We start from the raw sequence: 16,154 nt of genomic DNA, 5'->3' as shown, positions 1-16,154 counted from the left end.
CGCATTGCAGTAGTCCAAGCAGGAGATAACCAGAGCATGCGCCACTCTGGTGAGACAGTGTTTATCCTCCACTGGGGAGAGTTCCTGTTGCTCTCGGACCCTTCTTCTGGGCTTCCCCATCAGGGCATCGATGAGAAGAAGATGCTGGAATAGTTGGGGCATCAGCCTGACCCCGCCAGACTCTTCTTATGCTTCTACAAGCGAGTCATGATGGAAAGTAGAGAATGGAATTCCTCCACGCCCAGATTCTCACTCTTCACTTTCCCTCAAGGAGCCTAAAGTGCTTGATACCATCATCAAAGGCTGCCTGGAGGCCTACATAGGCCTGTTAGTCATAAATTGTATCTTGGAGACAGGGCTGCTGAATACACTTTTCATGATGGCAACATCATAGTTTGACGGGAAGGGCGTTCTGCTAAAAAGCCATCATTTGAAGGAGCGTGAGGCGGAACAGCATCTTGTCCCAGAGAATTCAATGGGAATCACAGAGGACCTCACCTGTGTTTCTTTCCTAGGGACGGGGGGAAAACTGGTACAGAATGCATACAGTATGCATGAAAATGGATGTGGTACAAAAACACAGTAGAAAAATGCAATATATAGGGTAACGTTGCATGGAAAATATGTGTATTAGTCCAAAGAGTGCACAAAAAAATTTATATTCAGGGAAATTCATTCTCAAACACTGGCAAATATTCATGACTACATTGAACGGTTTAGTTTATATAAAATATGCAGAGATTTATGTTGTGCAAAATGAACCTTGGAAAGAGAAGAAAAGTTTTTGATATTTTAAGGTTGTTTAAATGAATATTCTATGAATATAATAAGGTCCGTATAGTTAAAGCCATGGTTTTCCCAGTAGTGATGTATGAAAGTGAGAGCTGGACCATAAAGAAGGCTGATGGCCAAAGAATTGATGCTTTTGAATTCTGGTGCTGGAGGAGACTCTGGAGAGTCCCATGGACTGCAAGAAGATCAAACCGATCCATTCTGAAGGAAATCAGCCCTGAGTGCTCACTGGAAGTACAGATCCTGAAGCTGAGGCTCCAAGACTTTGGCCACCTCATGAGAAGAGAAGACTCCCTGGAAAAGACCCTGATGCTGGGAAAGATGGAGGGCACAAGGAGAAGGGGACGACAGAGGACGAGATGGTGGGACAGTGTTCTCTAAGAGACCAGCGTGAGGGAGGCAGTGGAAGACAGGAGTGCCTGGTGTGCTCTGGTCCATGGGGTCACGAAGAGTCAGACACGACTAAACGACTAAACAACAACAAATGAATATTCTAAATTGTAAAACAGAAAATTTAATAAAAATTGTTGAAAAAGGCTCCTACGATAAATGAAAAACTAACACACACACACACACACACACAATAAAATAGTAATAATAGAGATTAATGCTACACATTAGTCTTGGGGATACAACAAAATTAGAATCTGTTAACTGGTAAGCTGCCACTAGGTCTACCGAGGCTCACATGTTTATATTTTGAATTAGATACATATAGGGGCACCAAAATCTTTTAAGTGCTTAGGGTCTTAATCCGGGAGGGGTATACAAGCTGTCAATAAATAATAATGGCAATACTGCTGCTCCATTGCATGATTGCAAACACAGCAGCCAGAAATGGCAATGCTCCTGGTATTTTAAGAACAGCAGATCCTGGGGAGCAAACAAAATGTCAGTTCTGGACAAAGACTTTATTGGACGCAACGTTTCAAATTCTACACCATTTGGCTGGTCAAGCCTGCTGGATCCTCCCCTCATGACACGAACTCCAGCCACCACAAGATGGCAGCATAGCACCATGGAATTGTGCATTATAAATCCCACCCCTCTCCCCACCTCCCTCCCCCATTCCACTCCATCCTTCCGCCATATGCATTTGACCATTTTATAGATCTCCCTCTCCTGGAAGAGTAACGCTGGTTGCAAATTGCTGCGGCTAGATCAGGGTTTTCCAAACTTGGGTCTCCAGGTGTTTTTTTTGGACTACAGTTACCATCATCTCTGACCACTGGTCCTGCTAGCTAGGGATGATGATGGGAGTTGTAGTCCCAAAACAGCTGGAGACCCAAGTTTGGGTCTAGATTGTTGGTGGGGACAGATTACCACCAGCCCATAACCCCAGTGCTAAATAGACTCAGAGTTCTGATATTATGACAGAGGGAGGAACCAATCCTCTCTCAACAAATACTTATAAAAATCATAGAATCATAGAGTTGGAAGAGACCACAAGGGCCATCGAGTCCAACCCCCTACCAAGCAGGAAACACCATCAGAGCACTCCTGACATATGGTTGTCAAGCCTCTGCTTAAAGATCTCCAAAGAAGGAGACTCCACCACACTCCTTGGCAGCAAATTCCACTGTCGAACAGCTCTTACTGTCAAGAAGTTCTTCCTAATGTTGAGGTGGAATCTTCTTTCTTGTAGTTTGGATCCATTGCTCCGTGTCCGCTTCTCTGGAGCAGCAGAAAACAACCTTTCTCCCTCCTCTATGTGACATCCTTTTATATATTTGAACATGGCTATCATATCACCCCTTAATCTCCTCTTCTCCAGGCTAAACATGCCCAGCTCCCTTAGCCGTTCCTCATAAGGCATCGTTTTTTACACACCATGATTCTTTAAAAAATAACAACAGAGGGGTTTACAACAATTACATTGGCAGTACTACAGATGTCTCATAATGCAGTGGTTCCTTGGTTCTCAAACGCCTTGGTTCTCAAACACCGAAAAGCTAGAAGCACCTTCGTACCACCTCTCTGAGCTTTCCCCACCTGCCCATCAGAAGACAAAACAAGGAATTGCCTTTTTTATATATATACGGTATATCTTTTTTTATTGAAGTTTCCATTGTAGATTTAAATTCAAACAATAAACATCACCGTCATCATTTAGGATTCCCTGAAGCCTTTGACTCTACTGCTTCACTTATTTTCTCTATTTTTCTTATATAATCCAATTTTACCTTAGTTTTTAGAACATTAAAGTGGTACCTCAGGTTACAGATGCTTCAGATTACAGACACTTCAGGTTACAGACTCTGCTGACCCAGAAATAGTACCTCAGGTTAAGAACTTTGCTTCAGGATGAGAACAGAAATTGTGCCATGGCAGTGTGGCGACAGCAGGAAGCCCCATTAGCTAAAGTTAAGCTCAGTTTAAGAACAGTTTCAGGTTAAGAACAGACCTCCAGAACGAATTAAGTTCTTAACCTGAGGTACCACCGTACAAACGTTACTCAAATCCTGCCAAAGTTTTTAGTTGTTTACAATGTTCTCTTAAGTACATTGTAAACTTTCCCCATTCTTTCTTAAAGTTCTTTTTTTCCTGGTTTCTGGTTTTCCTGGTCAATTTCGCCATTTCAGCTTAGTCCATCATCTCCATCAGCCATTCTTCTCTGGTCGGGAGTTTATCTTCTTTCCATCTCTGGGCCAGCAGTATCCACGCTGCTGTCATCGCCAGGGCCGGATTTAGGTTTGAGGAGGCCCTCAGCTACTGAAGGTAACGGGGCCCTTTATATGTCCAGCTGTCCTTTGTCAACAACAAATTGTTGTGTTTTTGTGTGTTGAATATATGCAATATGGTAATTGATGGACCTAATAGGTATCTCAAGCCCTGCAATCAGTCCCTGCAGAATGTAGGCACCCTATATATAGAAAGGAGCAAACCAGTGATATTTTAGGGAGCAGGCTAGCAGGCGGGGCCCATGAATTAGGGGATCAGCAAACTTTTTCAGCAGGGGGCCGGTCCACTGTCCCTCAGACCTTGTGGGGGGCCAGACTATATTTTGAAAAAAAAATAATGAACTAATTCCTATGCCCCACAAATAACCCAGAGATGCATTTTAAATAAAAGGACACATTCTACTCATTTAGAAATATGCTGATTCCTGGACCATCTGTGGGTTGGATTTAGAAGACAATTGGGCCGGATCTGGCGCCCGGGCCTTAGTTTGCCTACCCCTGACTTACATCATACACAACACAAAACACTGTTGCTGTATGTGGGTTTTATTTTATTATCTTCTTTTTGGAAATGTACATCCAGGTTTTTTTTCCTTTATTTTTTTTTGGGGGGGGCCCCCAAGAGAGGTGGGCCCTAAGCTGTATCTTGTTTAGCTTATATGTAAATCCGGCACTGGTCGTTGCATATATAAATCATTGTCTCTGCTCCTCTGAACAAGGGATTTCAACTCACACAGGTCTGCAGGTGCAACGGCTCAGAGAAGCAGGTTGGAGAACACCACAGAGCTGGTCCTTTCTACTCCTTTTCTTAATTGCGGGAGTGGAAGGCAACGCCCTCCTTGGGCGAATCTGATTCACTTCCATCCCATCTTGCCTAGCCCAGTTGGCTACACCTTCTCCACCTCCCAACAGGTTGCTGGGCTTATGCTATCTGTCAACCCCGCTATTGTCATCATTTTTGATGTCCAGAAATAGCATCCATTGACACAGGGCAACTACCACAAGCAATCGGAATACCACTTTTAATTTTTTGTTTTTAGCTTTCTGTTCTCACTGGGTGCCTTTGTAAACAGGCAGCTTACATGTAGCCCTGCCTTTTTTTTCTTAAAAAATGTTTAGGGGGTCTTCTTCTTCTTCTTCTTCTTCTTCTTCTTCTTCTTCTTCTTCTCCTTCTTCTTCTTCTTCTTCTTCTTCTTCTTCTTCTTCTTCTTCTTCTTCTTCTTCTTCTTCTTCTTCTTCTGTGATTCCTCATAGACGAGTAAGATTGTCTTCCATGAACACGGTTTTAACAGTGAGTCCGTAAGTGTCTATGGAGGCCAATTCTGGATCCACACCTCCTTCCACAGTGGGGACACTGGTTTCTGGGTGGGAGCTGATCATGGTGTGGTTTGCCAAGCGTGCCTTCCTCTTAGCACATTTCTCCCTTGTGTCTTGAGTTCAAGTGTCTTCAAAGTCCACAACACCTTTGGTAAAGGCTGTTCTCCAATTGGATTGCCCGCAGGCAAGTGTTTCCCAATTGTTGGTGTTTATACTACATTTTGTAATATTTGCCTCGAGAGAGTCTTTAAACCTCTTTTGTTGACCACCAGCATTATTCTTTCCATTTTTAAGTTTGGAATACAGTAGTTGCTTTGGAAGACAATGATGAGGCCTCCACACAACATGACCACTCCAACGAAGTTGGTGTTGAAGAAGCATTCTGCCCTGTGGAACGCCCTCCCATTAGATGTCAAGGTGATAAACAACTATCTGACTTTCAGAAGACATCTGAAGGTAGCCCCGTTTTGTGAAGTTTTAAATGCTTGATGTTTTATTGTGTTTTTAATATTCTATTGGGAGCCGCTAAGAGTGGCTGGGGCAACCCAATCATATAGGAATAATAATAATAATAATAATAATAATAATAATAATAATAATACAATGGGTCAGCATGTCTGGCTGTTAGCTAGAAGGTTGGTGGTTTGAGTCCACCCAGGGTTGGCTGTGGGCAGGATTCCTGCATTGCAGGCAGTTGGACTAGATGATCATTGGGGTCCCTCCCAACTCTATTAGTCTATATTATTATTATTATTATTAGCACTTTTAATGTATATTTTATATTTTACGTATCCTGCTCAGAGGATTTGATGGGTAAGTATATATAAGAACTGCTGAATGAATGAAGAAATGTGTCAATATGTATTTATTTGGACAAAGAATTGGGCAGATCCATGGAGGAGGAGGAGGAGGAGGAGGGGGCTATTGATTGTTACTAGCCATGACGGCTCTGCTCTGCCTCCATGGTTCTGTGGGATGTGTAACACAAGAGCAGTCAAGTACAACATTCCTAAAGTGAACATGTTTACACATGGGGAGGAATGTTTGTCCAGCCAGCAGGTGAACTTCCTTGGCCTCCAGCCAAGAGAGGACAAAGGGACTGTCTCTTTATGAGATAATTTCCAGGTGTATGTTACTTTTCTAAGATAAGTCTGCCTTCTGGGATCTGATTGTAAACAGAATGTGAGTGAGTAAACTCTTTTTATACTTTTATAGAAAACTGTGTCATGTCTTAGCTTTGATGAGGGAATAAGGGGAAAATACCAGAACAGTTATTATAGAGGTTTTAGCCAGCCTGAGCAAACGCATCCACTGTGAGTTTTAAAAGGGGGATGTTACTCTGCTAAATTGTGAACTTGTTAACACAAGTTGGAAAGGCTATAATCAAACAATATATCCTCTCCTGCGTCCCTGAACATTCCCACAGGTTGGAGGCAGCAATACTTCTGAATCCCAGTTGTTGGAAACTGCAGGAGGGGAGACGGTGCTCTTGTGCTCAGGTCCTTTTAGTGGGTTTCGCATAAGAATTGGGTTGGTCACTGTGAGAACAGGATGCTGGACAAGATGAGCCATTGACCTGACTCAGCAGGGCTCTTCTTATGCAATTCCCACTGTAGTTGAACAGGATAAGTTTGCCTAGGATTTCAGTATTAAAAGCATGTGTGATAAACCTTTATCAGCCTCAGGGCTGCATTACCTTGTGTTAAAACCTTCTGGGGAACATGCAAAAGCAAGTGGAGCAATGGATGTGACATTATACAATAGGCCACTGCCTGGTCACACACTCATATCTGTTCATATACACCAAGAAGATAATCAAGAGGCATTATGATCGTTCAAGGTCACATTCTAGTCAATCGAAAGCATTCAAGGAGGGCACAGAGCAGGGCTGACAAGGAGCATGGCCCAGGGAGAGCCTCAGTGGCCTCGCCTCCAGCCTCAGGGGTCTCATGGAGTACAGGTGAGATGTCATGATAGCCAGTCCTAGGCCAACATGGCCGCATGTTTGTTTTGAAGAGGGGAAAAAATAATCTCAGTTGCAAAGACAAAGGACGCGACATTAAATTCTGGTTGCAATTTCTTTTATTGACTATCAAAGAAGCAAGAAAGCATTCCTTTAGACTAATCTATGCAGACAAGAAGCCAAAGTGTACCATGTTGTATCCTGACAGCCCCGAACCCTCGGATCCAGGCAGCTTCCTCCCAGTCCTGCCATTGTATAAGTGGGACATCAGCCTTAATAGAGTGATTTGGGGCCGATTCTTGCATTAAACTAACACAGGGATGAAAAATTCATGGCCTAATAATCCCAAATATTCTAGCTGGGTCTTACAGCATCTAGAGGGCCACAGGTCCCTCATCCTATCCCTTGAGTTTATCTGAGGACTAGACAGGAAGTAGGTGAAAATGAATATTTTGCTAGTTGGCCGGGGTGAGGGCCAATATGTCTCTTTCAAAGGAGCAGCAATGGTACATCAACTAAAAAGCAAAGCGGCTCAATGATTCTCATTCCCAGATGCCCCCAATTAAGCCTGACACCATCCTTGCCCTACTAGCGACTCATCAAGCTAAATACAGCCAACCAGCCACTTCTCTTTGGCAATTGCTTGCACACACACCTGCCAGAGTTAGTGGGAAACAAATAAAAGCCAGGTGTTTTCCAGCTCCTGTGAGCCACCCACCCTCCTCTCTCTGGGTCACAATCCTTTGTACGTCAGCCTTTTTTTTTATCTAGAAGGGTTTTGGTTTTGTTGGGGAGACTTTAGTGCTTTGGGGACCATGGAGAAGGGAACTGCAATGCTCTGCGCTGTTGCTGAGGCCAAGGTCGGAGGGGCTGCCTGGCCGAAGAATCGATCGGCCCCTGGGAAGCTGGACTCTGTGTCGGCTCACAGCTCCCTTCTCTCTCCAATGTCTGAGGTTTCGTCTCCTCTTGAGGGGAAGTGGCCTGCTCTGGTGTCAGAGGTCGGCATTCATGAGGGTGATATTGCATCTGCCCAGAGTTTTGAGGTTTCCCCTCCTCTGGGTGAGGCTGATGCCTTGCTGATGAAGACTGACATTTCCAACGGCCAGTTGTGGCCCTCTCTGGAGCCTCTGTCTCCTGACTGCTTGATTCTTGCTCTTGTTCACAAGGCTTTATTTCCTCCTGAGAGGAAATGACCCGCTCTGATTCTGAAGACTGACGTTCATGGTGATCTTTGCTCTGCCTTGGTTTTTGAGGCTGCTGTTCCTCTGGGCAGGTCTGGCTTTGTTCTGATGTTGAAGACTGGCATGCGTGACCACCAGATGTGGCCTTCCTTGGAGTCTCCACAGACTCACAGCTTGCTTCTCTCTTTGACACCTGAGGTTTCGTCTCCTCTTTAGGAGAAAGAGCTTGTTCTTGAGTCAGAGGCCGAGATGCTTGGCAGTGATGTTGGCTCTGCCTTGGTCTTTGAGGCTTTTGCTCCTCTGAACGGGATTGGCATCGTTCTGATGGTGAAGGCTGACATGTCCGACCACCAGATGTGGCCTTCTCTGGAGTCTCCACTGACTCACAGCTTGCTTCTCTCTTTGACAACTGAGGTTTTGTCTCCTCCTTAGGAGAAAGAGCTTGTTCTTGCACCAGAGGCTGAGATTCTTGACAGCGACGTTGGCTCTGCCCTGGTTTTTTGGGCTTCTGCTCTTCTACATGGGGTTGACATTGTTCTGATGGCCGACCTCTAGATGTGGCCTTCTCTGGAGCTTCTGGTAGCTCACAGCTGGCTTCTCTCTCCTGTGTCTGAGACATCTGTTGAGCAGAGGGGACCTGCTTTGGTGTCCAAGGCTGGCATGCATGACTGCGATGTTGACTCTGCCCTGGCTTTTGAGGCTTACTTTCCTCTGGACAGGGCTGACGTCTTCTTAAAGATGGACATTCACAACGGGCAGTTGTGGCCTTCTCTGAACCCTCTGCTTCCTCTCTCTCCTGTTTCTGAGATGTCGTCCTCTCCTGAGGGAAAGGGCCCTCCTCTGGTGCCAGAGGTGAACATTCATGACTGCGATATTGACTCTGCCTTGTATTTTGAGGCTTACTCTCTTCTGGATAAGGTTCATGTTGTCTTCTTGTCAAACGTTGACCTTCATGACAGCCAGTTGTGCTCTGCTCGGTACTCTCTGTTGGCTCACCGCAGGCTTCCTTCTCTGATGTCTGAGGCTTTGTGTCCTCTTGAGGAGAAACAACTTGTTCTGGTGTCAGAGTCTGACATTCATGGCGGCGGTAATGGCTCTTTCCAGAGCGCTGAGGCTCCTGAACGTCTTGATGTGGTTGATGTCGTACTGTGGTCAAAGGTTGACGTTCATGACAGCCAGTTGTGGCCTCCTCTGGGGGTTGAGACTCTTGCTCTTCTTGGCCAGTCAAGGCCTGCTCATGACCTTGAGACTGACATTCCTGTCGGTGAGTCGATTGCTTTCCACGTGTCAGAATCCCACCATCTGGCTTGCAACTCTGAGCCTGTTCCGGTTCTTGAACTTCCTTTGTTGGCTGTTGGAAAGAATCATCCTTTGCTTCCTGATACTCTTCTACAAGTCTACGAACGGCACCTTTCCCCCGCGTCTGAGGCTTACATTCCTGTTGCTGCATTGACCGCTCTCCTCTCTGAGGTTCCTGCTCTTGACAACGGGTTGAATGTTGCTCAGACGTTGACGTTCTTTCTTTCCCACAGCCCAATGAAGGCTGTTCCTCCTGACGATCTCTGCAGGACTGGGAAGTTGATTTCTGTTCTGGTGCTTGAGGTTCCTCAACCCCCCTTTGGGCTGGTCTTCGAACCGCTTTCTGTGATTCTTGCGACTTGGGCTTCACCACATCCTGTTCCCTCTTCAGTGGCTCTTGGGTCTGTCTCGGAGCTTCCTTTTGATGGGGAGTAGGTTGCGGAGCTGCCTGCTCTTGCTCCTGTGGCTCCCTGTGTCCCTGTTCCTCCATCTGACATGGCTGGGATGGTTTTTGGACTGTGCTCTGTTGAGTTCCTTGAGTCTGGCATTCATCTGGTGTGTCAGGTTCCTGGCAGCTTTGTCTGCTTATCTCCTCAGCTACGATTTGGGGTTTCCGCTGCGAGGGCTTGGGGCAATGCTGCACGTCTCTCCGAGAACCTTGGCAAGATGGCTCCTTCTCTCCTCTTTGACCTTCCTCTCTCTCCCTCTGAGTTGGACACGCCCCTGATGGCTTCTGTGAAAACCGGGAACCCCATTCTTGTTTTAGGGGTTCTTTACTCCGTCTATCAGAGAGTGTCTCTGATTTTGGGGACTCCTGTTTCTCTTCTTGAGATGAGCACTGAGACTCAGGTTCAGAAACTTTCTCCGGTTCTTGAGCAGGTTGTTGAGTTGAGCCTTTGCTCAGCGCTGATGTCTCCTGTCTCCTTGCGCTGCTCCCTCCCCTCCTGGACTGCCCTTCTGCTGTCACTCCACACTCGTGGTCCTTCTTATAGCAGGCCTTTGCCACTTTGAACACCAGGACGGTGAACTCCTCAAAGTCCACCTTGCCATCACAGTCTTTGTCAAGCAGCTGCAGCATGGTCTCGATTGTCTCAGGGTCCTGCGGGTTCTGAAAGGAAATGCACCAAGCTTGTTACTCACTTAGGAAGGCAGTATAACTCCGTCATACTGAGCTGCTCCATTGGACCATCAATCTCCCTATTGCCCAGACAATGCACATTCCTAGTCCAACCTGGAGATGCCCAGGGACTGAACCTGGGACCTTCTGCATGCAAAGCAGAAGGTGCAAAGGAGGTGCTCCTCCACACAGTTATGTCCCACCCTCTCAAAAACCAATTAAGAATCCCAGTCCTCAAAGTTCTGACTAAAGGGCTGGTTTAAATAGGAACATACTGAGTCAGTCCATTGTTTCATTTAGCCCAGTATTGTCTGTGTTGACTGGCAGCAGATCTCCAGAGAGACAAGGCTCTCTCCAAACCCTACCTAGATATGCCAGGGATTTGAACCGGGGACTATCTGCACGTGGAGCCGATGCTTTGTTGCTGAGCCACGACCCTCTACTTAAATAGGAACAGAGGAAGCTGCCTCATACAGAGGCCATTGGCTTCATCTAGCTCAGCATTGTCTACATTGACTGACAGCAGCATTGTCCACAACATTGACCGGCAGCCCGTACTTCCCAGCCCTACCTAGAGATGCCATTGGGGGACTGAACCTGCGATCTTTTGCTTGCAAAGCAGAGGCTCTGCCACTGAGCCATGGCCCTTCTCCAAAGCTTCATTAGCCTTGGCCAGCATTGTTCCCTATCTCCTGGTCTACAAGGCCTCCTTCACTCCCTGGTCCTCCTTAACTTGAAGCCCATTCACTTGACCTCCCCAATATCTTAAATCCACCCATAGCATGCAAATCTTCCACACTTGGTCTCTCTTCCTCTGCCCCCGATCCTCCCATCCCATCCCATTGTCCAAGAAGACCAACATAGACACTCACCACGATCACCTCGGCAAACTCCTTCTGGATGAGGCTCTTCAGCTCGCCCTTGCTGAGCGTCGCACATTCCCCATCGTCCTTTGCGTACTTGTTGAAAGCACCGATGATGCTGTGGATGTTCCCGAGGAGCTGAGACATCTCTTGGCAAGTTCAAGGGGGATCCTAAAATGAAAGAGCAAGGTGTTCACAACTGCGCTGCTCAAAAGCTTGCGCTGGCTGCCCATATGGTACCAGGCCAGGTTCAGGTTTCTTGTATTGGTTTGCAAGGCCCATAACAATTTGGGTCCAGGGTGCTTTAAGGACATCCTGATCGCTGAAGTCTTCAGGGAAGTCAAAGTTAGGGCTTAGCCACACTTTCCTCCAGGCTTTCTAGGCAGGTCTGTGAGGGGAATAGGGGTGATCTCCTAACAACTCTCAGCACCCTTAACAAACTACAGTTCCCATAATTCTTTTGGGGACGACATGATGGTTTAAAGCAGCACCATAGTGCTTTAAATGTGTGAACCAATAATCATAATGATTGCCAATTTAAATGTATGAACGTGGTCTTAGAGCTGACTTTAATTGAGCAGTAAAATGTCGAAATTATAATCATCTTCAAATAGCTAAAAGGCTGTCACAAGGGAGATGGAGCAAGCTGGTTTTATGCTGTTCCAGAAGGGAGGACACCTGAACCAATGGATTCAAATTATGAGAAACGAGGTTCTGACTAAACATTAGGAAGAACCTTCCAAGGGTAAGAGCTGTTTGAAGGTTGAACCAACTCCCTTGGAAGGCGGCGGACCGACCTCAACAGAGGTTGGATGGTCATCTATCAGGGATTCTGGAGTCGTGATTCCTGCATTGCAAGGATGAACCCTGGAGATCTTTTCCATCTCTATATTCTATGATTCTAGAATAGTATGGAGAAGCACGCTTAGCCACAGATACAGCAAGACATGGTGCGGTGCTCAGCACTGGCTGACTGATTCCTAATGGGTCAATCAATCAATGAATCAATTCAATTTTCAGAGAGGGGGTGCTCCTACCAGCTCCCCATTCCTTGCAACCATTCCAATCCCTTGCATTTGCTGAACTCACCTGTCCTTCACACAAGCAGCGGCACGTTAGACTCCAGGGCTCCGTTGGTGAGCAGGTTGGCAGCCAGAGATCATTATATAGGAGCCGCTTAATCACCGCCTTGCAGCGGGAGGCTCCCTCTCTCTGAGCAGACTTCTGATTCAGACCCTGGCAAAGTCCACAGGCACCTCCTTCACTCAGCAAGTCCCCGGCGGAGCTGGCACTCACCTGTATTGGCTTTGCTGCACAGCTTCCGATGCTGGCCGGCCCACCTGCCTTCGCACCCGCCCAGGAGTGACAGATCTTTATTTTTTCATTTTACACGCAAGTTCTATTTCTGACCTTTTGTAGCCTTTAGCGGGACACAGTCGTCTCGAATCCCGTTTGGCAAAAAACCTGTTGCGCAAGGGCGAGGCACGTCAAGCAGAGGTCCCTCATTGTCGCTGGCCCTGCAATTATGACTTTAACGGCAGTGGAAGAAAATCCACGGGGGTGAGTGGATTTCCGGCGCAGTCTTTTATCGCCCCTCGTGTTTGTCTGCAGCTGCATTCCACTCTGGTCTCCTCTGTACTACATATTTAAAGCACTACATAAGTGGGTAAGGAAACCAAAATGCTTGTTTACAATGCTATTGTAGTACCAACCTTACTGTATGCTTGTGAAACACGGACCACTTATAAATGCCATCTCCAGCTCCTCGAAAGATTCCATCAACGGTGCCTCCAAAAATTGTTACACATCACTTGGGAAGACAGGCAAACTAATACCAGCGTACTTGAAGAAGCAAAGATCACCAGTGTCAAAGCAATGATTCTTCAACGTCAACTTTGTTGGACTGGTCATGTTGTGCGGATGCCTGATGATCGTCTTCCAAAGCAACTACTCTATTCCAAACTCAAGAATGGAGAGCGTAATGCTGGTGGTCAACAAAAGAGGTTTAAAGACTGTTTCAAGGCAAATCTAAATATATATATATAGTATAAACACCAACAACTGGGAAACACTGGCCTGTGAGCACTCCAGTTGGAGAACAGCCTTTACCAAAGGTGTCATGGACTTTGAAGACGCTTGAACTCAGGACGCAAGAGAGAAACATGCTAAGAGGAAGGCACGCTTGGTAAATCCACACCGTGATCAACTCCCACCCGGAAACCTATTTCCCCACTGTGGAAGGACGTGTGGATCCAGAATTGGCCTCCACAGTCACTTACGGACTCACTGTTAAAACCGTGTTTATGGAAGTCAATCTTACTTGGCTATGAGGGATTGCCAAGGAAGAAGAAGAAGAAGACACATTTAAAGCACAATATAAGTGGGGTAGGAGAGCTGAAAATAATGGCAATATAGTTCACATCTGGCAACCAATGTGCCTCCTTTGGTTTCAGATAGTACATGGGTAGTACATACGTTTATTGAATATTTGGGGGGAATATATGTGAAAACATGGGCAGCATTAAGATAAATTTAACATTGTAAATAAGTTTTGATGGATTTGCTGGCATGTCCAACGGGTCGATCACGATCTACTGGTTGATTGCAGGGGTGCTCCAGGTTGATCGTGGTGATCTCCCCCCAAAAAGCTCAACAACTCTGGGCAAAGACAATGGGTAGATCACAGTCAGTTTTATTATACTGGGAGTAGATCTCAGTCTCTTGGGAGTTGGACGTAATAATGGAATACTGAATGGTTTAGTTCAGGCTTCCCCAAACTCGGCCCTCCAGATGTTTTGGGACTACAACTCCCATCATCCCTAACTATTAAAGAGAGGGAGAAGAACTTTTCCCTATTCACTTTCTCCAGGAATAATTTAATTTAAAGGATCCTGGAAGCTGCAGTTTGTTGAGGACACTGAGAGTTGCTGGGAGGAGACTCCGACTGACTGCAGGCTCAGGAGCAGGGGGTCAGTGGCAGGGTGGAAGCACATGCAATTGTACAAGAGACGGGGCAGCGTTGGAATGAAATAAGGCCCCAACTTTATCGATTACAGATGGCATCTGCCAGGGACGAGGCAGGGCGGAGCGTCTTTGCTTTGCTGTGTCCCTTTCACAAAGGCAAGGTGGCTGGCAGTGGTTGGGTGGGTGGGAAGTAGAGGGCTGAGTCGGCTTGGCCCAGTTGGAGGGGTGTGTCACATATGTGATGTCATCTCCCCCTCCTCTCATTGGGCACAACTCAGTGCCTCTGCAAGAGGGGAGGATACTGTTGTACTTACACCAGTGGCCAAAATTGCGGGAGCCTTTTGGGGAAAGTGTATTTCTGAGGTTTGGTGGCAGTCCACTGTCCCTCAGACCTTGTGTGGGGCCGGACTACCGGTATATTTTGAAAAAAATAATGAAGGAATTCCTATGCCCCACAAATAACCCAGAGAAGCATTTCAAATAAAAGGACACATTCTACTCATGTAAAAACACACTGATTCCCAGGCTGTCCACGGGCTGGATTGAGAAGGCGATTGGGCTGGATCTGGCCCCCGGGTCTGCCTACCCCTGCTCTAAACCCTCCTGCTCATTGGCTACATTCAAATGAAGGAAAGCTACTGGATATCAGCCTAAGCAAGTTGTGCTTCCCTTTTTTCTGGTTACTTGGCTATAACTTTTGATAGGCTAAAGATAACTGAGCAAACATTGTTGCATTACATTCTTCATTAAATTATCTTTCCATTGATGTATAATGTTATGGTATTACTCCAAAAGAAAGTGGTGTTATGAGCCATCGGCCCTCAGAAATACTCTTTCCCCGAAAAGTTTCCGCAGTTTTGGCCACTAGCGTAGGTCCTGCTCACAGACTTCATAGAAGATGCTGGACTAAATGGACCATTAGCTTGATCCAGCCAGCTTTTCTTAGGTTCTTAAGAGTGATTTCATCTCCAGTTTTGCTTTAAAGCAGTGACACCCCGTGGCCAATTCAGGATACGACAGGGAAGGACAGTTGATGGCTCAGAACCACTGAATTCAAAGGAAGAGAAATGGACTGGTGGATTCGAAGGATATTGAGAGACGTGATTAGAAGAATGATGTGAGATTGTAAAAAAATTTCACTTTTCCCACTTTTTATTGCATTCTTTCCCACATTTGCTAATGGGAGAAGGGGGGGGGGGGGCTTTTGCGTAGCTCTCCGAATAAAAAACACCCAGACGTCTTTGTAAAAATATACAGTGGTGCCTCGCAAGACGAAATTAATTCATTCCGCGAGTTGTTTCGTAGAGCGACTTTTTCCGTCTTGCGAAGCAGCACGGCGGGGAGGGGTGGGGAGAAGCAGGGCAGCTGCCGCAGCCGGTCCTTGGACTCACTCGCGCCTTGTGGACACCGTGCGACGCGGCTGCTGGAGGGCGGCGGGGCTCAGGAGCGCGACTCCGGCTGCAACACTGGCTGCTGGCGGCAACGGCTCCTGAGGGGAGTGCGCGAGAGCAGTGGGCAGCGGCGCGAGGCAGCCAGAAGGTCGGCCGGAAGGTTGCAGGGAGCCGGAGGAGCCGTCAGCAGGAAGGTGGGAGGGAGCCGGAGGAGCGGGGAAGTGAGCATGTGACCGTCGCCATGACAGGAGAGGCAGGGCTGTTTCGTTTAGTGAAGCAAGCCCATAGGAAAAGCCCATAGGAAGATCCAGAATTGGCCTCCACTGTCACTTACGGACTCATTGTTAAAACCGTGTTTATGGAAGACAATCTTACTCAGCTACGAGGGATCGCCAAAGAAGAAGAAGAAGAGTATGTCATCACTTTAAAAAGTCATGGCTTCTGTCAGAGAATCCTGGGAAACTGTATTCGGAGAACCTCCCCATTAGGAGACCCCCCTTTCTTCCTCACAGAGCTATAATTGCAGAGTTCCCTGCAAAGACAGAATAATTGTTAAATCACTCTTTGATTTGTAGCTCTAGGAGAA

General features: G+C 46.7%; 1 protein-coding gene across 1 annotated transcript; it reads right to left on the bottom strand.

Annotated features, from left to right (window-relative positions):
- Nucleotides 1–6,849: 6,849 nt before the first annotated feature.
- LOC310667194 (uncharacterized protein) lies at nt 6,850–11,661 on the bottom strand. The gene is made up of 2 exons (XM_083418903.1): nt 11,223–11,661; nt 6,850–10,341 (listed from the first exon to the last, which is right to left on the bottom strand). Exons 1-2 carry the CDS (start codon nt 11,358–11,360, stop codon nt 7,552–7,554), a joined length of 2,928 nt encoding a protein of 975 aa, XP_083275029.1. The 5' UTR covers nt 11,361–11,661; the 3' UTR covers nt 6,850–7,551.
- Nucleotides 11,662–16,154: the final 4,493 nt, after the last annotated feature.

The sequence above is a fragment of the Podarcis tiliguerta genome (genome assembly GCF_965153285.1).
Source record: "Podarcis tiliguerta genome assembly, chromosome: 16".
NCBI lineage: Eukaryota > Metazoa > Chordata > Lepidosauria > Squamata > Lacertidae > Podarcis > Podarcis tiliguerta.
The sequence above is the reverse complement of the archived record's forward strand: the minus strand, read 5'-3'. Positions and strand labels throughout refer to the sequence as shown.

Bases quoted from the DNA above. Each gene is read 5' to 3' on its own strand.
- LOC310667194 (XM_083418903.1), bottom strand. From the start codon at position 11,360: ATGTCTCAGCTCCTCGGGAACATCCACAGCATCATCGGTGCTTTCAAC. The intron at 10,342-11,222 runs GTGAGTGTCTAT...ATTTCCTTTCAG, and splicing joins AGTTTGCCGAGGTGATCGTG to AACCCGCAGGACCCTGAGAC.